We start from the raw sequence: 25,327 nt of genomic DNA, 5'->3' as shown, positions 1-25,327 counted from the left end.
CATATGAAGAAAATGAGGCTCAGAACATTTATGTGACTGACCCATATCATGACTGGTCAGTGGCAGAGCAGGGATTTTAATCCAGAAGCTCTTGCTCTAGAACTGAACTCTTAATTGCTGGTCTGGAATGATTCATTCAGAAAAATGCACCTTTGCTCTGATGCACCCACTAGCATGAAGTTCCATAGGTACACAGATGCCTGCAGCTGTGCACGGACTCAGGGAAGAATGATTCTCCTTGGAGGAATCCATGTGGGGTGTGATACTGCCCTTGCTGCAGCCGCTGCCCTCCTCATACCCCAAGTATAGATAATCTGGCAGCCCCTGCTCCCATAGGGGTCCCATGCCAACAAAGAGTGGCCTTCTCTCTCCGTGTCATTGCCAAGGTGGGTGCTCAGAGCTGTAGCTGTAAACGTTGGCAGTGTCTAGGAAAGGTCTGTACAGAGCCCTCTCTCTGCTGGGGCGAGCCTTCCAGAACAGTGAACCCCAGGCCTACTCGCTGCCTAAGGCTACTGTCTTCTGTTCTCCGATGTAGATCCTGGAAAACACTCCTGAAAACCACCCAGACCACAGCCACCTGAAGCACGCCCTGGAGAAGGCGGAGGAGCTGTGCTCCCAGGTGAATGAAGGGGTGCGGGAGAAGGAGAACTCGGACCGACTGGAGTGGATCCAGGCCCACGTGCTGTGTGAAGGCTTGTCAGAGGTAAACCTTGGGTGGGACCTGGGCCGCCCCTCTGCGTCTCGGCAGCCAGCCGGGAGGAGGACGAGAGAAATCGTGAATCGTCCTCTTCTGCAACCTCCAGTTTGCTAATCTCTCTCCAGCTGCATCTGATCTGTTGTTTAAGCCATCTACTGAGTTTTCAATTTCCGTTCTTTTCTTTATTTTTTGTTCTCAGTTGTTTTCTTTTGCCTTTTCAGCAGTTCTAGTTATTTCTCTAACCTACTGGTTTTTCTTGTCTTGTTCCTTTCACAAATGGCCATTTTTAAACTTGTGTGAGAGCTGTATTGTGGTTACAAATTCTCAGTAATCACAACCAACCTTGTGGTTGGTTGGTTAAGGCAAATTCACAAACAAGCAAATTTTCTTGCTATTCCCATCTCTACTGAGTTTACTTGTCATTCTTCCTCTGTGATACAGCTTTCTGGGATCTCTTGTTATGTCCCTCACCTCATGCAGACACTAGATACATCTGTTTTCTCCTTCTCCCCCCAGTAGCCTTTAAAATGGAGGCTCAGGGTCACCAGATTTAAGAAAGACTCTCAAAGCTAAAGCCAGCTTTGGTGCTTATTTATCTTTCTGGGTTCACATTTCCATGCCATTTTCTGCTTCTGCAAATTGTTTTTGCTTTTATATTTATTTTTACCAGCTTGCTTGTGTTTAAAAAGTACAGTTCTATATTTTTTAATTCCATTTTAACATTTTTCATTGGTTGAGTCAGTCTTTAGTCCACGATACTGCCAGAAATACCCTCTTATAGTATCTGATTTTCTTCTTGACCCTAATCTTTCCCTTAGTCGCATCCACTCTGCTGTTCTCTCTCTTTGTACACACCCACCCATCCACACACACACACATTCATGTACTTACACAATTCACTAGGATTTACCAAAATGCCCAGGCAGACCATCTCCCTTACCCACACTCCCCATGACTCTTTTCCTCTTACGAGCATCAAAGACATTCCCTACCTGAGGAAGTTACCGCACTGTTACCTCCCTGCCCTACCTCCTGTCCCCTTCAACGTAGGTGTGGGATAAGCAGTTATGGAAGCAGCCATGTGGAAACCAAGGTGATGGATGTGAGTTCCCATTTTGGAACTGTGTTGATATGCGATCCAGGGGTGGTCACTGGTTGGTTGGCTCCGTTATTCATTCATTTATTCAGCACTTACTGAGCACCGGGCCCATGTGCCTTGCTTGGTACTAAACACTGCTCAGTACCAACCATGAGGACATGAAAATCAGTGAGATGTGACCTACCCCATCTCAAGAAACCTGCAGTCCTGGATCACTTAGAGATCCAACATTTACAGCACAGTGTGAGAAATGATGAGGCAGATCTGGGTGCCAAGTGCTGCTGGACACTGGACGAGGAGGAAGGAACAGTCGTGGAGGATTCAGGGACAGGTTGAGAAGGTGAGACTTGGCTGCGTGTTCAAGGATGAAGATATCTCCCCAGGAAAGAATCCAGGGGAGGGCATTTCAGTGGAGGCCTCAGCCTGTGCGGGGCGTGGGTGAGGAGTGGAAGGTCACCGGCGATAGGCTTTAAGGCAAGTTGCAGGCAGGGCACGGAAGCACTGCGTCATTCCGAGGAGCACTAAGGTGATCTTGAAGACAGTGGACTTGAACTGCTCCTGGATCTACTGAGCTGAAGGGCCACTGTGCACTTTTTCTTTTTTAAAAGATGTTCTCTTATCTTTTTCTTTCTCTCTCTCTCTTTTTTTTTTTTGGCTGCACCATGCAGAATGTAGGATCTTAGTTCCCCAACCAGGGAATCAACTCTGCACCAGTAGTGAAAGCACAAAGTCCCAACCACTGGACTGCTAGGGAATTCCCCGCATTGTGTACTTTTAAAGGGGCCCTTCCCTGAATCTCATGGCTGCAGTCACAGGACTCAGTGAGGCCTGAGTCTTCATTATAAAACGTTAAGAATAGGGACTTCCCTGGAAGGCCAGTGGTTAGGACACCATAATTCCACTGCAGGGGGCACCAATTTAGGGGGACTAAGACCCCACCCTCCTTGAGGCACAGCCAACACCCCCACAAAACCTTAAGAATAAAATAAACTCTTGTCATTTGCTTTCTGTGGTGTATATACCCTCTTTGAAATAGACTGTTGTCCTTCTTAAGTGACCAGTCCTTCCTGACTATTGTACACCAGCTTTCTGTAAGGTCTGTTTTGTCTGTATGGTCAGGGTTCGTGGTCATGGGAACGAGGCATGTTGGCTTCCATTTCCTGGCCCAGATCTAAGCATACACCAGTGATTAAGTTTCACATAAATGCTGTCTTTGGCATTCTTGTCTTAAGATCAAGAACTATAAAGACGGTTTCCAATTCACATATGTTCGGTGTCAGCCTGAATAACTGGAGGCTCTGACCTTTGAGTAAGAATAAACCACACCACCTCTACCTCATCCAAGTGACTCACTGGATTCATTGCCCCAAGTGGCTTGAACTCCCTCTTGGCAAATAAAAAGGACTGGATTGACCTCCAGGCTCTTGTTCAGAGGCCCACTCTCAGAAGGCTCCCTTTGGGGTGTCATCTTCAGTTGTTCGGGCTCCCTCAGAACCTCGGTGGGAGGTTGTGGGCACTCATTCCTCCTTGTACCTGAGAGGGGACTGGAGTGGCCTCTCTCCTGTGAGGCCTATAGGTCTCTGGTCACAGAGGCACTGTTGATTCTTTCTTCCACACTAGAGGCAGACAGGTAGCCAGCAACATGGGGGGACGTGTGTTGTAAACTCTTCATTAATACTCCTCAGGACATGTGTAGGGTTTATAGCTGCGGAGAGCCTCAGCCTTGAAGGTTGCTGGATGGAGTGTACTCTTGGGGCCCAAGTGTGAGCAGGTGGAAACCCTGAAGGTCTGACTGCTGCCTCGATCATATTGCTTCTGAGGCACCGCTGTGGCCTTCCCCTCCCTCAGTCTCTCCTCCACTAGCCAGAAGGGGGTCCTTAGTGAGGTCATATCTTCTACAGTTTCCCTCTGCCCCTTGAGAACCTGCTCACGGGAAATGATAGAACCCAGGGGGGATGATAGAGCATGAAATGATAGAACCAGGGGGGTGTGTGTGTGTGTGTAGGAACATGAGATGGCAGAGCCCAGAGGGATGGCAGAGCATAAGATGATAGTGCCCGGGGGGTGACAGAGCAAGGATGACAGCACCCAGGGGTGAGCAGTAGAGCTGCATTTCAGTGCTTAGAGCTGTCTCCAAGGTTTGGGAGGTGGCAGGAAGAGAGCTGTCCCCTCCCTGTCTTCAGGAGCAGTGAGCTGGGTGAGCTCCAACGTGCACCAGCACAGCTCCTGTCCTGCTTGGCTCTGAGGCCTCCGCCAGCACCACCGCGGTTGGCAGCCCACCCATGCGGTAGGGGCCTGGACTCACGCCGTGCCCTGGACAGTGGCGTTTGTCCTGTGGAACTGTGCAGAGAGAGGCGCGCTGTTTCCAGCAGCAGGCACGACCCTTTGAGCCTGTGTGGGCCGTGGTTGGCGCCGGCTCATGCCGCCCCTGGCGGACCAGCCTGCACACAGCGTGCGCTCATCGAGGATGGAGAGCTTTCTTCCGGCTGCCCTGTTTCCCCGATAATAAAAGGGAGAAAAGTCACCCTGAGACACTAGACCTCAAGGAAGGGCACTAGGAATCACAGCCAGGGTTCATCCTGGCACATGCAGTCTCCCAAACCACGCCTTTAACTTCTTGGCTCCCAAAGCCCCTGCCTGAAGTCTTCAAAGCCGTCCTCGATCTGAGCCTAAGATACGGGCCTCAGATTCTAATGGAGCCCATGGCTTTCAGATGCGAAAAAACAAACGAACAAAAATACAACCACAACAAAAAAACGACCTCACTCCATCGTGTCTTCTTTGGGTTTTGTTTCCCTTCCTCAGCAACTTGTGTTCAATTCCGTGACCAACTGCCTGGGGCCGCGCAAGTTCCTGCACAGTGGGAAGCTCTACAAGGCCAAGAGCAACAAGGAGCTGTATGGCTTCCTCTTCAACGACTTCCTGCTGCTGACCCAAATCATCAAGCCCCTGGGCTCCTCGGGCACCGACAAAGTCTTCAGCCCCAAATCAAACCTGCAGTATAAAATGTACAAAACAGTAAGTCCAACTCTAGACGGCAACATCAGGTTTGATGCTGGGGGGAGGAGACCATGTCTAAAGGGAGTCAGCGTTCGAGCAGGCTTTGGGGTCTGTGGCACAGAGGAGGTGAGGCAGGATTTAGGGAGACCACGAGCACGGGTCCAGCAGTTATCAGCAAAGGTGCGTGTGTGATGAGTTGGTCAGCTGTGTCTGACTCTTTGAGATCTAATGAACTATAGCCTGCCAGGCTCCTGTGTCCATGGGATGTCCCAGAAAAGAATATTGGAGTGGGTTGCCATTTCCTTCTCCAGGCCCAGGAATGGACCCCATGTCTCCTGCTTGGCAGGTGGATTCTTTACCACTGAGCCACCATGGGAACCCATCAGAAAAAGAACAATACTCAGTTCAATTGACAAACATCTATTAGCTGCCAAGCGGCTGCTGTGGGTCCCCTTGGATGTGACTAAGGCATGTCCTGTCTTGATGGGGTTCACAGTCCGCTGTACTGATGAGGCAGGCGTGGGAAAGCTCTAGACTAGAACTTCAGCGTCCACTTCCCAAACATTCCCAGATCCCCCTCCAAACTTCTCAAGATGGCTTGGAACATCTGTGCCCCTCATGTTTTCCAACAAAAGCCGATGTAAATAGTCCATGTGTGGACAGTTTTCGTGAGCTGTTTATTTGGTCTGCTTCTGTGTGTATGACTGTGTTTGTGTGTTTTCGTGTCATAGGGTATTGTTTTTCTAAATTTATCTCTGTGGGGGTGTTTTCACAGAAGAATTTTCTCTGAAGCAGCAGTTAGCCTTCTTTTGGGAAAAAGAACAATGTACTTATGTAGATTGTCACTAGCAGCTTTGTATGAACAACTTGGCAGGAGTTGCTTGGAGGTAGAGTTGATGGGGGCTTCCCTGGTGGCTCAGATGGTAAACAATCCATCTGCAAATGCAGGAGACCTGGATTTGATTCTTGGTTCAGGAAGATCCCCTGGAGAAGGGAATGGCTACCCACTCCAGTATTCTTGCCTGGAGAATTCAATGGACAGAGGAGCCTGGCAGGCTGTGGGGATGACAGAGGCTGAGATGTTGGATGGCATCACCAACTCAATGGACATGAGTTTGAGTAGGCTCCAGGAGTTGGTGATGGACAGGGAAGCCTGGCGTGCTGCAGTCCATGGGGTCGCAAAGAGTCAGATACGACTGAGCGACTAACACTTTCTAAATGCATAATACATCTAAAGTTGATGGAGATTGTTTGCTGACTAGGATATACCATGGAAAAAACAAACTCATCGGTTCTTATTCTGGAGGACTTTAGAAATACCTGCAATACCATCCAGGTTACTGATCACTCTAGTACTTCTGCAACTCATTTGAAAACTTATCTTTGCATAAAACCTTGTATGTCGATGTTTGTAGCAGAGTACTCCTTAAGTGTAGGCTGCTGCCCATATCGACTTCCTTCTAAAGACTTCAGTATGAAAAGTGGGGAAGTAAAAATAAAAATTCACAAGTAGAAACCTGGGAAATAATACCTTAGCCAGATGAGGGAAAAAAAGTACCTGCAGAATGGAGGTGGGGGGGAATCCATATTTACAATTTCCATTTATCTGAAAATTGATATCAACACTTATTCAGTTCAGTTCAGTCGCTCAGTCATGTCTGACTCTTTGCAACCCCATGGACTGCAGCACGCCAGGCTTCCCTGTCCATCACCAACTCCCAGAATTTACCCAAACTCATGTCCATTGAGTCAGTGATGCCATCCAACCATCTCATCCTCTGTCATTCCCTTCTCCTTCTGCCCTCAATCTTTCCCAGCATCAGGGTCTTTTCCAATGAGTCGCTTATCATTCCAAATAAAATCATTATTTTAGTATGGTTTACTGAAACCACCACCACCCCCCAGACACAAACGGACACACCCCTCACCTTCAGTTTCGTTTACTGGATCACGTGCACCTAAGCACACACACGTCCTCACAGACCCCCAGTCTGGTTTTGTAATGCCCGTGCATTATTTTGCAGCCTATTTTCCTAAATGAGGTTCTAGTGAAGTTGCCCACTGACCCTTCTGGGGATGAGCCCATCTTCCACATTTCCCACATTGACCGAGTCTACACCCTCCGAGCAGAGAGCATAAATGAAAGGTAAGACCCCACTCCTCCCTGGCCCTGGGCACCTGGGTTCCACTAGGTGTAGGATGGATGTGGGACAGTTAATTAATCAGTGGGTGCCAACATCCCCTCACTTGCAGCGCCATCCCATCTGGCTGGAGGTGGGGGTGGGCATGCAGTGAAGTGGTCTTAGTTCATTTTTCCAGCGTCTTTCAGAAGTTAACTTTTCAAAAGGAAATACATTGAAATGAACCTGGCTTGAGAATTTTTTTGAACAGCAATTTTCAGTATTCTTTGAGATAATGGAGGCTCTCCCATTTCCCAAAGTTTCCCACGTGGCAGAAACTAATAGGAAAATGATTTGGGGGATAGAAGACCTCCCAATCCTGACCCCCTTGATGTCTGGCTCCCTTGGACAGACATCCTGGATCCTAGAAGCTGAGGGCATGTTTGCCTTAATCAGGGCTCTGCCCTGGAGCCTAATGAAACAGAGTATTTTTATGAAGGGTGAACTTGACACAAGACCAACAACATTCCAAGAGCGTTTGTGCCAAGCAAGAAATGGGCTAAAGTTATCATGCATATGGTTCTCAGAGAAATGGAAAAGAACAAAATCACGCCAGGATGCTTTCCCCGTGTACGTTTGCTCCTTCACAGAAAGTGGCTGCTTATCTGGGAAATTGTTTCTTTCTTTGGATGGTTTAGTGAGAGAGATCCTTCTAGCCTTCTCGGATTAGGCAAATTTGTGATGTTTTTCAGTAAGGAAAGAAGAGGAGCTGTTGTGAGCACGACAGCAACAGCGTTTATCACTGTAGATTTGCTTCCATGGGGACACAAACCCAGGTTTGGAGCAAATCAATAAAAACGTCACGTGTGCCTTTGTTATGAATGGTAGAAATCATCCTTAGGTCCATGTGACATAAAACCAGACTCTCTATGCTGAGCCTTTGTTGTAAAAATCAAAAGAACAAAGCAGAGTCCTGGAAACTGAATTGGTACCGACCTGACGCCTGAGTTCTGTCTCTTTCTTTCCAAGGACTGCCTGGGTGCAGAAAATCAAAGCAGCGTCTGAACTCTACATAGAGACAGAGAAGAAGAAGCGGGAGAAGGCGTACCTGGGTAACGCATAGCTGGGCAGCAGGGCCCTGGGAATCCCGCAGAGTTGGGGGGCAGAGAGCCATCTGGCCAGGCCCAGAACCCTTAGAGCTGGAAGGTGGACCTGGGGGTTGAGGAGAGCCTGAGGGTGGAGGCAGGCAGAAGAGGGAGGGTAGGGTATGGGGTGAGGCGTGGAGGGCGGATTCCAGGATCGAGGAAGCAAGAGTTTAAGGGAGGAAGGGGAGACTTGTTCTTGAAGAGGGGCATAAAATAAATCACGAGGCAAACTGGAAATACCGCGAACGCTAAACAGGAGCGTTTTGTGTTGTTTTTCATCCCATCACAGTCCGCTCCCAAAGAGCCACAGGCATCGGAAGGTTGATGGTGAACGTGGTTGAAGGCATTGAGCTGAAACCCTGTCGCTCCCATGGTAAGGGCCCTAGAAGCCCCGTCTAGCCTGTGTGAGTGGGGGAAGCCTTTGCTGTATCTCCTCCACTTGGCTTTACTTTATTTTCTAAAATTAATTTTTACTGGAGGATAGTTGCTTTAGGGGCTTTCCAGTTGGCTCAGTGGTAAAGAATCCACCAGCTAATTCAGGAGACAGGAAATGTGGGCTCTATCCCTGGGTCGGGAAGATCCCCTGGAGAAGGAAATGGTAACCCAATATTCTTGCCTGGGAAATCCCATGGGCAGAGGAGCCTGGAGGCTACGGTCCATGGGGTTGCAAAGAGTTGGACATGACTGAGCACACACACAGATAATTGCTTTACAATGTTATGTTAGTTTCTACTGCACAGCAAAGTGAATCAGTTACATGAATACATTTATCCCCTCTTCTTTGGCTTTCCTTCCCATTTAGGTTACCACAGAGGGTTGAGTCCACCTGGCTCTAAAACAAATTGGTCCCTAATCCTAAATTTCCTTCCAGACTTGGTTATTCCCATCCACCGTTTTGCTTTTCAGAGAGAGCTGAGTGGCTGCCTTTTCACAACACTGTCAGCCCCCCTTGTATCTGTAGATTCCACACCTGCAGATTCAACTAACTGCAGAACGAAAATATTTGGAAACATTTTTGAAATTTCAAAACAGCAAAACTTCAATTTGCCACACACCAGCAACTATTTACATAGGAATTTCACTGTATTTCCATTTTTTGAATGTTTTCGCTCTGCAGTCGGTTGAATCTGCAGAGGGGTTGACTGTGTTGTCAGAGGGCAGCCACTCAGATCTCTCTGTAAGGCAAAACAGTGGATGGGAATAACCCAGTGTGGAAGGAAATTTAGGATTAGGGGCCAATTTGTTTTAAAGCCAGGAGGACTCAACACTCTGTGGTAAGCTAAGTGGGAAGGAAATCCAAAGAGGGGATGCTATGCTATGCTAAGTCGCTTCAGTCATGTCCAACTCTGTGTGACCCCATAGACGGCAGCCCACCAGGCTCCCCTGTCCCTGGGATTCTCCAGGCAAGAACACTGGAGTGGGTTGCCATTTCCTTCTCCAGTGCATGAAAGTGAAAAGTGAAAGAAGTTGCTCAGTTGTGTCTGACTCCTAGCGACCCCATGGACTGCAGCCTTCCAGGCTCCTCCGTCCGTGGATTTTCCAGGCAAGAGTACTGGAGTGGGGTGCCATTGCCTATACAAGTAACTGATTCACTTTGCTGTACAGTAGAAGCTGACATAACATTGTAAAGCAGTTATCTGTGTGTGTGCTCAGCTGCTCAGTCGTGTCTAACTCTGCAATCCCATGGACTGTAGCCTCCAGGCTCTGCTGTCCATGGGCTTCCCAGGTGGTGCTAGTGGTAAAGAACCTGCCTGCCAGTGCAGGAGACAGAAGAGACATGGGTTCGCTCCCTGACTCAGGAAGATCTCCTGGAGACTAAGCATGGCAGTCCACTCCAGTCTTCTTCCCTGGAGAATCCCATGGGCAGAGGAACCTGGTGGGCTACAGTCCATGGCGTCGCACAGAGTCGGACACGACTGAGTGACTTAGCACAGCCCTACACTGATTTAGGTATTATATATAACCTGGAGATGATTTCAAGTGGGTGGAGGATATGGGCAGGTTTATGCTAGACCATTTTATATAAAGGACTTGAGCCTCTGAGGATTTGTGTATCTGTGGGGTTGAGGACCCAATCCCTGTAGATACTGAGGGATGATTGCAGATTTGACACAATCTAAGCTAAAGTGAGGAGACAAGGAAGATTTAGTTTTGAAGCCCACTTATGTGATAAAGTGTGATAAATATTTAAGTGTTAATATAGTTTAAGATGCTGGATTATGTAATTTTTCCTCTGGATTCTCTATCTTATGCTGCATCTTAAGCATGGCATTGGAGGGGGGTTGGAATGAGGGGTGTAGAGGGAAGAGGTGCCACGGGGCTGTGGCCCTGCCACAGGCACCCAGAACAGCCAGGCTCTGTCCCCTCCAGGAAAGAGTAACCCGTACTGTGAGGTGACCATGGGCTCCCAGTGTCACATCACCAAGACGATCCAGGACACTCTGAATCCCAAGTGGAATTCCAACTGCCAGTTCTTCATCAGAGACCTGGAGCAGGAGGTGCTGTGCATCACTGTGTTTGAGAGGGACCAGTTCTCGCCAGATGGTGAGTAGACAGTGGCCCTGGGCACCCTGCCCCTGTCCCTGCCCCTTGGCTTTCATGGATTGGCATTTTCTACCTGGGAACTTGCTGTGCAGAATTTCCTGGGCTTCCTGCTGGAGAGATGAGGTTGGCCTCCCCTGGGAAAAGGCCTTCACTGATGCCAGAGCATTTCAGAGAAGGTGGACAAAGCGTGCTTGGTCTAGAGTGGTCCAGCTTCCCTAGGACAAAGATCATGGTCCCATGCTTCCCTAAAGCAGATAACTGCAGAGAGGGCTGTACCCCCAAAGCTTCAGCCTAATTCTTTAGTCCTTGGCTAAAAGCTTTGGTGAAAACGATAAAACTATCCAGTTGAGCAAGAAGAGCATTAGCGCACGAACAATGTGGCAGAATTCATCAATGCCCTTCGGGTGACATTTCAGCTTAATCAAAGGAATGAAATTATGTTGGGTGCATCATTCCTTCAGTCAACTTCCTATTACTGCTTGAAGCTGGAAAAAAAAAATGGGTCTGGCCAACGATTCCAAGACACTTGTCTCTATCTTCCTCAGTCCAATAAAAATAAGAGAGTAAGGTTAAAGATTATGGCCTCAACTTGATTATATTCAAGGGAGGATAACTGAGGGCTAGGAGTGAGGGTCCAATGCAGACATGATCTGTGCGAGGCTTAAATTGCTCCATGTGGCTTTTGTCTTTTATAGGACTTTCATATGAATTAGTTCATTGTGAGTTAGTTACTATTAATTATGGGCCAGAGATGGTCACATAGCTGGCTAAGTGTTAGAGCATGACCAGAACACTCTACCAAGGAAAGATTTCATGCAAAGATGGGCTCAATAAAGGACAGAAATGGTATGGACCTAATAGAAGCAGAAGATATTAAGAAGAGGTGGCAAGAATACACAGAAGAGCTATACAAAAAAGATCTTCATGACCCAGATAATCACGATGGTATGATGACTCACCTAGAGCCAGACATCCTGGAATGCGAAGTCAAGTGGGCCTCGGGAAACATCACTATGAACAAAGCTAGTGGAGGTGATGGAATTCCAGTGGAGCTATTTCAAATCTTCAAAGATGAGGCTGTGAAAGTACTGCACTCAACATGCCAGCAAATTTGGAAAACTCAGTAGTGGCCACAGGACTGGAAAAGGTCAGTTTTCATTCCAATCCCAAAGAAAGGCAATGCCAAAGAATGCTCAAACTACCGCACAATTGCACTCATCTCATACGCTAGCAAACTAATGTTCAAAATTCTCCAAGCCGGGCTTCAACAGTATGTGAACCATGAATTTCCAGATGTTCAAACTGGATTTAGAAAAGGCAGAGGAACAAAAGGCAGTTGGATCAAATTGCCAACATCCATTGGATAGTCAAAAAAGCAAGAGAGTTCCAGAAAAACATCTATTTCTGCTTTATTGATTTATGCCAAAGCCTTTGACTATGTGGATCACAACAAACTGTGGAAAATTCTTCAAGAGATGGGAATACCAGACCACCTGACCTGCCTCTTGAGAAACCTATATGCAGGTCAGGAAGCAACAGTTAGAACTGGACATGGAACAACAGACTGGTTCCAAATAGGGAAAGGAGTACGTCAAGGCTATATATTGTCACCCTGATTATTTAACTTATATGCAGAGTACATCATGACAAATTCCAGTCTGGATGAAGCACAAGCTGGCATCAAGATTACCAGGAAAAATATCAATAACCTCAGATATGCAGATGACATGACCGTTAGGGCAGAAAGCAAAGAAGAACTAAGGAGCCTCTTGATGAAAGTGAAAGAGGAGAGTGAAAAGTTGGCTTAAAAACTCAACATTCAGAAAACTAAGATTATGGCATCTGGTCCCATCACTTCATGGCAAATAGATGGGGAAACAATGGAAACAGTGGCAGACTTTATTTTCCTGGGCTCCAAAATCGCTGCAGATGGTGACTGCAGGAATGAAATTAAAAGATACTTGCTCCTTGGAAGAAAACTTATGACTAAACTAAATAGCATATTAAAAAGCAGAGACATTACTTTGCCCACAAATATCTGTCTAGTCAAAGCTATGGTTTTTCCAGTAGTCATGTATGGACGTGAGAGTTGGACTATAAAGAACGCTGAGTGTCAAAGAATTGATGCTTTTGAACTGTGGTGTTGGAGAAGACTCTTGAGAGTCCCTTGGACTGCAAGGAGATCCAACCAGTCCTTCCTAAAGGAAATCAGTCCTGAATATTCATTGGAAGGACTGATGCTGAAGCTGAAGCTCCAATACTTTGGCCACCTGATGCGAAGAACTGACTCATTGGGAAAGACCTTGATGCTGAGAAAGATTGAAGGCAGGAGGAGAAGGGGACGACAGAGGATGAGATGGTTGGATGGCATCACCGACTCTATGGACGTGAATTTGACTAAACTCCGGGAGTTGGTGATGGACAGGGAGGCCTGGCGTGCCGTGGTCCACGGTGTCGCAAAGAGTCAGACATGACTGAGCGACTGAACTGAACTAAGAACAGTGTGACTCAAGTCTGGACTCTTAACCATGGTGCTTCACTGGCAATTTTTATTCTGATAAATAAAGACCTAGGCTGGATTCTTTTATTAAATAGTGAAATATCATGACACAGTGGCAGCGCCACTAGAGTTTCTGTTGCAAACCCTAGTGTAGCTCTTGTGTCAGAGGTTATTCCTGAAATGTACAAGGGGCGATATGCACTGGTATCGTCCACCAGAAAAAGTTCCCAGGTTTTAAACCTTGAAAGAGAAGCTATTTCCTGTACAAGAGTGCCTGTATCATAGTATATTGCCAACTGCTGAATGAAAAAAAAGCAAGGAATTGTCTGGAAGCCCATTTGGTACCATCATTTTAATGCATAGCGTTAAAAAAATTTCAAACATTCTCATGTCCATTACTGACTCTCTCTCTCTCTCTCTCTCTCTCTCTATATATATATATATATATATATATATATATAATTTTTTTTGATCCTGCCATGCGGCATGCAGGATCTTAGTTCCCAAACAAAAGATCAACCTGTGCCTTCTACAGTGGAAGGTCTGCACGCTAACCATGGGACCACCCGGGAAGTCCCTGACACTCGATATTTGACGAAAAGTGGTGTTGAAGGACTTCCCTGGAGGTCCAGTGGTTAAGACTCTGGGCTTCAAATGCAGGGGGTGTGGATTTGATCCTTGGTTGGGGAACAAAGATCCCACATGCTGCATGGTATAGCCAAAAATAAGAGAAATAGTGGTGTTGAGATTGTCCTAGGAGCTCGGCTGGGAGCCCGCAGCTCCTGTGCTATCATCTCCTCCCCACCAGATAAATAAGTGAAGAGAGAAAAAAAGAAACAACTGACTTTCTCCTGGGAGATTTCTTTAAATTTCATATATATTGCAAATTGCACAGCAGATATGATATCTGGTTTTGCGTTGCCTCCCAGGAAGCTCCTGGCCCTTTAGGGGCCCCCTGGGTGCAAGGAAAAAATCTGTATTTTGAGTTTCTTCTAGACTCTTCTTCATCCCCAGCCCAGTACCTTTTTGTTTTCACTCCATTTAAAAATGATGCTGTCACTGTAGTCCCTGGATTCCAAGAAACTAACTCCCTTTTGAAGAAGAGAGCGTAACACCTCGCTGGGACACTCCCAGTATGCCAGGTACCTGCCCTGATGAGAAGGAATCCTCTCTGAGGAGGGTATGTGTGTCTGTCCTTTCAGATTTTTTGGGTCGGACGGAGATCCGCGTGGCCGACATCAAGAAGGACCAGGGCTCCAAGGGTCCCGTTACGAAGTGTCTCCTGCTGCACGAAGTTCCCACGGGAGAGATCGTGGTCCGCTTGGACCTGCAGTTGTTCGATGAGCCGTAGGGAGCCCACCCAGGCGTGCTTGGCAGAACTCCAGCCCGAGGCAGCAGATGCTGCCTGTCTGGAAACAGCATGGTTTTTCAAGGACCGGCGTTTGGTGTTCGGCCACAGGGCAACAGGGCAGAGAAGACAGGCTCCTCCAAAGTTCTTGACAATCCTTTCCCCTAAATCATTTCCCATGTTAGGAAACAGCACTGTGTTTTCCTTTGTCCTCACTGCGGGGCTCATCGTGGCTTCTAGGGTCTTTGAAGTCCCATCACCCCCCAACTATGTTTGGTGGGCCCGTCCCTGGGCCTGAGGCTTGAGTCGTTACTGTAAAATAGGTTCATAAATGCAATGTCTGTATTTTTGGAGAACTCATGGGACCCTCCTGCTTCTTACCTCCACCAGCCTCCAAGCAGGCCCTCCAGGATGTCTAGTCCTTGGTGTGTTTAGAAATGATCCCACTGATGATGTCATTGCTTCAGAATCTCATTTCCCCACTGGGACCTCATTGGAAATGCTGCCCTGGGTCTGATCACTTGGGGAGATGGTCTTCCGATCAGATGCTGGTCTAATCCATGGTAGATTCCGGCAGGCGTGTTGTTAGGGTTTTTCCAGTCTCCTCCAGATCTTTTTCCTGGTAGCTGTCAATGGAAACTATCACTGGCTACTGCCAGGAGGCCTGATCCTGGTTTCCCTCACCCCTGGAAGAGGGTTAAGGGAGGTTGTCTACCTAGTTATACTCTGCGGGACTAGGTCGCTGTAGCTCACCTGAAGGCTGTTGACGGTGTTATTGGGTCCCCATCTCCAGCCCTGCTGGACATTCCCTTTCTGCTTGGAGGTCCTGTGTTTCAGAACAAGAGTGGTTGCTGGTGACCAGCTCTGAGCCTCTTCCTGCCTGCTTGTCATGGGCAATTTCCGCACGTGTCTTTGGTACGTTCCTCCCAAAGGTGTCCCCAAGGTGTGCAAAGGAAAACTGACAATCCGCGGAGGAAATCTATTACTGTGGTGGGGGAGAGACGCTAGGAGTGGGCAAGCCCCTCGGTTCCAGGGAAGGAGACCTGAGACTCCTTCCCAAAGCCCGCCGTACACAGCCAACCTCTCAGTAACGGAAGGATGCACAGCGTGATGCCAGAATTAGGAGTGTATGACCATGTGCCAAGTTCGGTTTGAGTTTTTTGTTTTTCAAATTGTTAGTGGAGTATAGTTGGTTTACACTGCGGTGTCGGTTTCTGCTGTACAGCAAAGTCAATCATCCATGCATATTCATATGTCCCCTCTTCTCTGGGTTTCCTTCCCATTTAGGTCGCCGCAGAGCTCTGAGTGGAGCTCCTTGTGGTGTGCAGTAGGCTCTCACTAGTCACCCATTTTATCCATGGTAGTGTATAAATATATGTCAGTCCCACTCTCCCAATCTACCGCCCACCCCCCCGCCTCCTTCTCCCTCGGTATCCACCCATCTGTTCTCTATGTCTTTATCACATAAGATCATCGATACTGCTTTTCTAGATGCCGCATATATATGCTAATATATGACACTTGTTTTTCTCTCTCTGACTTCACTCTATCTGACAGTCTCTAGGTCCATCCACATCTCTGCAAACGGCCACAGTTCCGTTCCTTTTTGTGGCTGAGTAATGCCAGTTTGAGTTCTTTCAGTTTTTCTCCTTAAATGCCAGGAGATAGGCTGGTTGACTAGGTAAGAATTGATTTGCTCGTGGCAAGCGTGGATCGTTCTTTGTTTGCATGTTAATGCTCCCATAGTCCCAGTTTGTCGTTTTTTCATGAAATGTTCATTGCATGTTCTCTCAGTCCTGGAATCTAGCTTTCCTGGGTGAGACGGTGTTCTCCTTGATTGTAGGTCCTTAGAATTTAATTAGGATTGTAGAAATGCATTCTAAAGATAGCATTGGCACTTCCCTGGTGGTTCCAGTGGTTAAGACTGTTCTTCCACTGCTGGGGGTGCAGGTTCCAGCCCTGGTTGGGAAACTAAGATCCTGCGTGCCAAATGGTGTGGCCAAAAAAGAGGGAAAAAAAAAAAAAAAAGATAGTGAACTACCCACTTTGCTGGGAACCGAATGTGTCATGTCATCCTTTCCCATAAGAGCTCTGTCATCATTCAAGCAATTTTTAAAATGTATGTGTCGGAAAGGGCAACAAAGTTTACATTTCATACTTTTAAGATACACTTTATTATTTATTTATTAAAGATAGTGTAGACTTTTGTATCAAGAACAACAGACATAAGTATTTTTTGAAACAAGCAGATCTACCCTTTAGTTAGTAACTCTCAGCTGAAGACCTTAGAGACCAAGTTCAACTTCAAGCATGCATTCATTTACCACTTTCCAGCAGCAAGCATGGTTCGGATACTTTAAGTGTATATGTATGTTTCGATGCTGTTAGGAAACCGTTTTAAGTGAAACCTATGAATAGACCTACCAGTCACACTTTCCTATGTCTATACCCAATACAGTTTGTTCAGTGTCTTTATGGAGGATACGTGACTATGGTAGAAAAAGAAGGGTTACCTGTGTGCACGGAGTCATATTGGGTCACCAGAGCAATGCCTTTCTTCCTTCCTTTTCTTCATTGGCTTTCTTTGCGTGTGGATGTTGGGCATCACCATTCACGTAGGGTGGATGTGATGCGCTCAGTGACAAACATCTTGTCGCCTTTTTTTGGTCCACCAGCTCACCCACCCATGCAGAGTCCCATTATCGGAATTAATGTCGCATGAAGAAGCAATATGTGAGTCTTTTCTCCCAGGTGACTGTACTGAGCACCCTTGCGATGCTCCTCCGGGGCAGCGATTCTGGATGAGTGCCCTTGTACTCATCAGGCTGATTTGTAAGGTGACTGATCCTCCTTACGGATGAGATAGGCTGCCTGTCAGATACAGCTGTGACTCAGGAATGTGGATGACGCATGGAGTCTCCAGTTCTTTGAGACTAGTCCTTCGCGTCTACCTTTTTGGGCAGCCGGGGCTGTATTTCATAGAGATGAAATGACACCTTCTGTGTCCTAGCTCTTTGCTTTCCACACACAGGGTTTCCCCTGGCCACTCCCTTCTGGCATTGACTCCAGCCCTCCAGACATCCTGAGTTTCTTCCTTCTCTGAGCCACACTGACCTCGTCTAAGCCCAGCAAGGGAACTGCTAACAGAGACGTGCCCTGAGGACAGGAGCCCTTGGGCTGGGCCTCCTTTGTCAACCAGCTCTCCCAGTCCCTCTGGGGCAGGGTCTTTCTGTCAGGCAGGTGGGCAACATGTCTCCTGGAACCAGAGCAGCTGTGACCCTCCCACCAGAGCCTGAGGATGTGGTTCATTCAGATTCAGGGCTGGCCTCAGGCACACACACTCAAACATGCACACACACAGATCTTTCTAGGCTGGGGTATCCAGATGTGCTTGAGAGACTGGGGCCAGGCATCCTACATGTCCCTGACCTCTGATGGCAGAGGAGAGAGCTATGCTTCCAAGGAATGTTCATGTTAAAAGGGGAATTATTTCTTTTCTTTGCGTTTGGAACAATTTAAGCATGACCTAAGTCTAGGAAGGTAACTCATTTCAGCTGGTTAGTACTATCGAATTTAATGGAGAAAAAATCCATCCAAAAATGAGTAAATTACCACTTGCATTGTCTTGGTGACCTGGTACCCCAAACTCCTGTCTCTCCAGGAGTAGACTGGTGCAAGCATAAAGCCACTGACTACAGCAGAGTGGGGGTGTTCTAGAATCCAGTGGGGCTGGACAACAAAGCAAAGGGAGGGAGTGAAATGCTTCTGGTTTTATCCGGAAGGAGATCTGGGAGTCTATTTTAGAGTTTCGCCAATACTGTGAAAGTGAAAGTCGCTCAGTCATGTCCGACTCTTTGTGACCCCATGGACTGTAGCCCACCAGGCTTCTCTGTCCATGGAATTTTCCAGGCAAGAATACTGGAGTGGGTAGCCATTCCCTTCTCCAGGGGATCTTCCCGACCCAGGGATCGAACCTGGGTCTCCTACACTGCAGCAGATTCTTTACCGCTAGCACCACCTGCCTGTACTTTGAGAAGCAGAAAAAGACTTCTCTCTACTCCAGACGGTTTTTTCCCTCGCTGGTTGGGCTTTTTTGGTTCACAGAAAGGATGTTTCTTTTGTGCATGTAACAGTTTTAAGAATTTCCACTGGGAACAGCAAGTAGATTTTCATTCTATGTCAGTTCATTGTATTTTCCCTTCTTTTTGGGGCTGGAGACGAGCTTTACAGCAGACACTGGCATGTAGAAATGGACCCCTGTGTGCTTTCGAGGTGGCAGGGTCACTTCAGACTTGAGGCTAGTGTGAGCTTAGCATGGGGTCTGCCTGCTCCAGGTGCCCTTGCTTTACAAGTTCAGAGCCTCCTGCGCAGGAAAGTGAGGCAATGACGACAGAGGAGGCTGGATATTCTTGACTGGCTTTTAGGATTAGGACTTTAATTCTTACCCAGCAGAAGCATGATTGGTGAACTGGGGACATGGTGAAGCCCTCAGATGCTGTGGTCTGAGTCACCCTAAAGGGTATTTGGTTAAACTAAAACTGTCCTCTTTTTGCACCCAGCGGCTTCTCCTGGCTGCAGGGTATGGCTCAGGTCAGCTGCCAAGACTCAGCTGGCAGTGCCCAGAGCCATGTTTTATGGGGGCCGCTTAGTACTGTGTCAGTATGGTTGGGATGTTTATTGCACTTGGAAAGCAGCCATTTCTTTGAGCTAGAGGAAAGGAACATTCTAGAACTTTCACTTCCTCACCCTGCATTGTGTCAGATCCAGGAATATCTTCGTAGGTCTCCAGGCTCAACTAAGGTACATAATCTGCTACCTTTGGGAGCCAAAATCTATTCCTAATAAGCCTGGAAAATTCATCCTGCATGAAAGATAGAAAACTTCTAACAGCACCCTATCTCGGGAGTATTAAAACCCAGATGCCAACAGCTGGCAAGTCTTATCCCTGGGTTGTGACCTCTTGGTAACACTGTCAGTAATGTTAATAATACATTGTTCATTCAGGGAGTCCCCTTTCCTGGGTCCGACCACTATCCAAGGGGCTGGGAGGTGGTGAGGAGGGGGTCTGCCTTTGTGGCTTTCACAACATCATTGTAGATCTATTTTAAGTCATTTGAATAACACCCAGTGCTTGTAAGAACTCACCTCCACCTCCAAAAATTATTTCAGTGACATGCAGTTTCAATTCGTTCCTGCACTGAAAGGAACCCTCTTTAATCTGGCCTCGGGGAACCAGATAACACCCACATAATAATTTTTTTTCAACACTATGTGTGGTTGTCAGATTTCAGGGTAAATTTGCCCCTAGTATATGTCAGGGTGTTTTGTGAGTCATTTTTTAAAACGATTTTGTTCTACTTTCTATACCAGCCTATATTGTTAAAATCATCAGAAATGTGTGACTATTTTAGGATTCAAAGCCCACCAAATAAACCTGTTCAGAAGTGGGCATATGTGGTCAGCCTTGAAAATAATCGAGCACTTCTCTCTCTGATATTTACTGAGAACTTACCCAGTAACCAGGGTTTCTTTTTATGCAGTGGAAAGAATGCATATTTTTCTTCTAGGAACTCTGGTTTTGTACTTTTTTCACTGAAAAAGAATAACATTCCTGTGCGGCTGTTTCTAAAGCTATGTTCCTTTGCATTTTCCCTCTCATACTCAAAGCCCTGATTTCCTCCTGTTTCTCAGTCTAAACAGAATAGGGGCCTGGGGCAGAGAGGGTGATGCAGGAACCAGGGGCAGGGGGGATGGTAGCTTTGCCGAGTCTGGTTGAGGAGCCAGCCCCTGCCGTTCTACCCACTGTCACCGCTAGGAGGCGCGCTCCCCGGCGTTGGAAACTAGCCGGTCCCACTGGCGGATCTCAGGCCGATGGCTCCGCCTAGTGCAGCTCCCCGGGCATTGCTGCTGCTGCTGCTGCTAAGTCGCTGCAGTCGTGTCCGACTCTGTGCGACCCCTTAGACGGCAGCCCATGCTCTTGTGCAAATCGGAAGGAACTTGCTGGGTCTGAGCAGGGTGGTGAGGGAGGGAGCTTAGCGGCGAGCCTGGGATTCGAAGCCAGCACTCCTGCGGTACTTGGTGACACCTTGCCTTTCTCTGCTGTCGGGGCTGGGGTCATAAGGGGTCCTCAGCCCTTATGCTTTTTCTGCATCTGCTTTGGTGAAGGCCTCTTTGAGATTCAGCCCTGCAGGGGCTTCAGGTGTTAAGTTGGAGGTGTTCCGCCTACTGCTGGGCCGAGCCGCGGCGGGTCCATGGGGAGGAGGCACCCCAACAAGGGGTTGGAGAAGTCAGGTCCCCTCTGCTTAGACTGGATCGCAGAGTTTCTAGGTGGAGACTATAACATTTGGGATTTCAGATGTCAAGGAGCTGAGGGGGGCAATGCAGATCATTGCATGGTGTGTGCGTGTGCGCGTGTGTGTGCTTGCGTGTGCACCAGGGGGAACGAGTGGATATGTGAACAGGTGGGTCTGACTCTTCCTGCAGTCAAGGTCAGGACCCGCTGCAGAATTCGTGGGCTGAGTGCAAAATGAAACGGTGAGGCCCCTTGTTGAGAATTGTGAAGAATTTCAAGGTGATGACAGCAGAGAATGAAACCAGGAGCGGGTCCTCCTAAGCACAGGGTCCCCCGTGACTGCACAGATCAGACGCCCACGAAGCCGGCCCTGGTCACTGTCTTTTCAGTTGGTTTCTGAAGCAGGTGGGGCTTCACCTTCTGCTTCTTACTTTGCAAAGTCTCCCTGGCAGGCTGTGGAGAACTGGGCTGGTAACACTTTTCAAAATGTCTGCTTTTAAAAGCACAAATGATCTGGATCAGTCAGAGGTGAAGGACTCAAGCCCCAAGATGACAGATGAACCTGGTCTGTGGGCTCCCAGTCCAGGGCGGGCCACGGGTGCCGAGAGTCCTCCAAGTCCTTACCATTTAACCCACTGATCGGAAATAAAACCCTTCCTTTTAGTCGTCCACTGGGGGCTTTTCTCCTCTTTGCTTGTGGATCAGACAGGCTCCTCTAGCCTCTGCCTTCCAAGTGACCATCTGAGTGATGGCAACAAGAAGCAGGGAGCTGGTGGGGGTGGGTGGTGCCCGGTGCCCCTTCCCCGGGGCTGGATGCTGCTCCTCCATCTCCTCTTCCTGGAGAGAGTGAAGCCTGCCCAGGCTGGGTGCTGGGTACACAGGTGTCTGCAGGTACCTGCTACTGAGATGCAGCTACTTCCCAGTTGGGGTGTCTGCCATAGGATCCCGCCTATGAGGGGGCTGACGGGAGGAGAGACCCCACTGTGTGAGTAGCCTCGGGTTCTAGAAGACCAGCTGCCAGGGAGGCAGCTGACACGGGAGTCGCCCCTCCCCCTGTGTGCTGGGTCTTACTTTCTTTCACTAGCACTTTCTAGCGCTTAGCAGGACACTCCAAAACCTTTGCTTGACCTTTGCAAATCAGTTTCACGTCTACCTACACAGAGCAATAATCCTGTCTATGTTTCCTGATTCTGTCTGGGATTATAAAGTTTGCTAAGTAAAAATACTGACAGAAAGTTGAATAGAGATATCAAATTCATCTTGCATGGGTTTGGTTGTGTCATTTTGAATGAAATAACAAATTATAGCTTTGTTTCTACTTGTATTGCAATCATCCGGACTACTGAAAGTTCAGAAAGTGTTTTCTAGAGGCATTTAATTAATATTGTGTCAGTGTTAGTTTTCACGAGTGAACATTTTGTTGTACATTGTACAAATCAACATCTTAAAATGTTGTCTGGTAAATATTCAGTATCAGACAGTAGATATTCTAGCAAGATCTTTGGTAACGATAATTATTTTAACACATGCATTTAAAATGTACATTGCCAATAGCCCAAGTGTCTTTAAACTGTAAAACCAACTTCAGATCTTCTTTGCTGAAGCCCAAGCAGGCTGAGATCTGTACCCTTTGGGCCCTTTCTCTACCCTTTCATAGTCCTACCTGGACAGAGAAGTTGGCGATCTCATAATTCATGTCCTGTTGCCTTAGCTACATCAGCGTATATCTTCACATCTATAGGTGGTTAGCATATGTGTAAATACATGTATACAGATGAGAGTCTGCAACAGAATGTCCCGTGTATGATAAGCAGTCCTCAGCTCTTGGTTTTCTGCATTTTATATAGTTTGCAGCTAAGAAAAATGCAGAATTCCACTACGTAAAGTGGAAAAAGTTATGCTCTTTCAATGGTTTGTCCAGAAATCTCTGCCGTAAGTTTATGGGAATGTCTATGACTCAATGTACATATGGTGTGTAAGAGGTGATGCTGTTAAGTGTTGCATAAACTAATGCAGATTCTGTAGTTATAAATAATTGACTTGTTATTGTAAAATGTGATTTGTCATTGAGAGATTATTTTTCTGTATGTATATGAGAGTATTTTAGGAATCTAATTTAAGTGCATAAAACTATAGAAAAAGTTAAAAAACCTATTCCAAGAGTAGAGAGTGCTTAATCAGATTACTTGGGTTCGACCCAACTAAATTTCATATATTAAAAAGAAAACCAGAGTTGCATATGTTAGACATTCAAAGAAGTCATTTTGGAGGGGCAAAGAAAATGTGAAGTTGAATGCAACGGGTGGTGTTATGATAAGATGATGAGTGTCCTCTAGCCATGACCTTGGGTGAGACCCCTGTATTTCATTAAACAGGTAACTTGTTCGGGAAGGTGCTTGTGTCAGGAAGGATAGGAGGCTTGAGAGTCTGGTTCCCATCAGATCTGAGTGATGTGCTCTGGAAGCTTCCATAGGTTCTGGAGGATGGGCCAGGAATCTTGGGTGGAGCAATCGTTCTTCTAGAAAGTTCCGAATGTCCTGACTTCTGGGTCACCCTTTGCAGTTCTCTTTCTGAATAGATTCAATGCATCCCTTTGGTGTTTGCATTTTCCTTTCCTGGAGGCATCCTCACTATCCCCACTGTGGCTCTCCTGTGTTGGGTGAAGGATGAAGTTTGGGGCTTTCTGGGTTAAGCTGTTCCTGGCACACAGGACAGGCAGCACAGAGCAGCCTTCTAGCTGCTTGTGTCCATGATGGAGACCTCAAAGCAAGAGGCCTTCCTCTTTGCCCTGTCCCAGAAAAGGGTCAGAGGTCCAGGCTGCTTCTCGGGCACAGACTTTGTATCCTTTGCCACCGGAAATGTCCCCACAGGCCACCTAAGGATGGATACAACGCAAAATCCTATGAAACTCAAGATGCAAACCCCCGAGAGGTGCGTTTAGAGGTCCTTTCAGGAGGAGGCAACGCTGTCAGGTCAGCCTCCCTCGTCAGGCTGGGAACGATGGAGCGGTGAAAAAAGCCATGTTCCTGGTGAGCCACGGGTGTTGCATACAGATCGCTGTGTGTGGGACGCTGAGGGCCCTGGCTTGAAAGGACGTATAGGGAATGCGTGCCTTAGGTTTTCAACATTTCTTTCAATGAGCTGTATGCTTCCCAATGCTGTCAACCAACAGTCCAAGTCCTTTTTTGATACACCTCAAATTGGCAAATGCTGGCGTGTAAGTGACCTCCTGGAATTCAGGGTTCAGGGGGCGCAGGGAGCTGTGATTTCTGGGAGCTTCGTGGAATCTGTTATCATAGGAGTGATCTGAAAATCACCTTGAGGAACTGTCTGGGTGGATGTGAGTGACTTCTTTTCCAAACATGGAGCTGTTTAGGGACCTCTTTGTCCAAGGTGGCCTGGGAAGGCCATCTAAAGCTAGCCAGCAGAAGTGGATAAGCTCCTATCGACCCACCCAGAGTAAGTCCTGACCTCCTTCCTTGGCACCAAGTCCTCATGGCTGGTGTGGCAAGAGGGCTATACGTGGAGATGAGTCAGCCAGTCAACCATCCCTTGGGTCCTGCTTGTTCCAATAAAGTCTGGGGTCAAGAAAAGCCAGAGAACGTGGCGTCCTGCTCAGCAGTGACCATTCCAGTTAGCCTTCACCTATTTAGAAAAGAATGTATCGGTCCTGACACGAGTCCCTTGTGTTTCCAGCAGCAGATGGGTCACAGTGTTGGGGGCATGTTGCTCCCCTCACAGCCCTGCCCGGGGGGTGGGATGAGCCACTCCACCTCCCCGACGGACACCCTGTTAACTGTAATATACTTCTGTTGCCAAATAACGGTATTGTTTAATTTCCCATCAAAGGGAGACTATATTGTTTGGTGTGTAATGTCAATGGAGTTCCAAAAATTACTAGACACTATTATAAATTGTAGAATTCTGTATTTGTTTGATGAAGCAGGGCCAAGACATTAGGTTTCTTTTCTGTTTAAAAGAAGCTAAGGTTAGGTTTGCTCTCTGAGCATTCCTTTGGCACCTTATTATGTAAGAAATGTTAAATTTGACTGATCAAGATTATGGTAACTGAGTGTTGTTTTCTTTAAACCAGTAGCAACATCAATACAGATGGATATTTCTGTGTATCTGGAATCTAAAAGAACAATCTCTTCCAAACAATTCTTTGGTCATTTTGACCTGTACGGTTTAAATTCACATAGTTCATGAATAAAAGGAGAAAAACCAACCTTGTTACAATGGATTGCTTTGGGTTCTTTCTGCCCCTCTTCCTTTCTGAGCAGACTGTTTGGTTGTTCAGTTGTTAAGTCGTGTCCAACTCTTGGTGACCCCATGGACTGTGGCCCGCCAGGCTCCTTTGTCCATGGGATTCTCCAGGCAAGAATGGAGTGGGTTGCCATTTCCTTCTCCACTATACAGCTGTATCTGTCATCTATCTATCTGTTTTTGAACATCTTGATTTTTAAGAACTGCATAATATCCCATTGCTTGAATATATTCCAATTTACCCTATGTTTTAAAAAGAATCCTGAATGGTTGTGTGTTGAGGCTGCTTTAAAATTTTTATCTAGATTTAAAAAAA

The 25,327-nt window shown here is 47.2% G+C and overlaps 1 protein-coding gene and 1 non-coding gene across 6 annotated transcripts in view; both read left to right on the top strand.

Annotated features, from left to right (window-relative positions):
• ITSN1 (intersectin 1) overlaps positions 1 to 24,973 on the top strand; it is a 253,901-nt gene extending 228,928 nt beyond the window's left edge. For all 5 annotated transcript variants that reach the window (XM_024993603.2, XM_024993592.2, XM_024993595.2 and 2 more), the window contains 7 exons: positions 536 to 703; positions 4,602 to 4,814; positions 6,821 to 6,942; positions 7,946 to 8,028; positions 8,351 to 8,434; positions 10,432 to 10,605; positions 14,308 to 24,973. In XM_024993603.2, coding sequence (XP_024849371.1) covers positions 536 to 703; positions 4,602 to 4,814; positions 6,821 to 6,942; positions 7,946 to 8,028; positions 8,351 to 8,434; positions 10,432 to 10,605; positions 14,308 to 14,456 — 993 coding nt within the window. In that variant the 3' untranslated portion in view covers positions 14,457 to 24,973. The remainder of the gene's footprint in view (positions 1 to 535; positions 704 to 4,601; positions 4,815 to 6,820; positions 6,943 to 7,945; positions 8,029 to 8,350; positions 8,435 to 10,431; positions 10,606 to 14,307) is intronic.
• On the top strand, positions 13,670 to 13,732 carry MIR12045 (microRNA mir-12045). Its single transcript, NR_162412.1, has one exon. It is a non-coding gene; the product is annotated as a microRNA mir-12045 (primary transcript).
• Positions 24,974 to 25,327: the final 354 nt, after the last annotated feature.

The sequence above is a fragment of the Bos taurus genome, chromosome 1 (genome assembly GCF_002263795.3).
Source record: "Bos taurus isolate L1 Dominette 01449 registration number 42190680 breed Hereford chromosome 1, ARS-UCD2.0, whole genome shotgun sequence".
NCBI classification, from domain to species: Eukaryota; Metazoa; Chordata; class Mammalia; order Artiodactyla; family Bovidae; genus Bos; species Bos taurus.
Note: the sequence above shows the minus strand (reverse complement) of the source record. Positions and strands in the feature narration are given on the sequence as shown.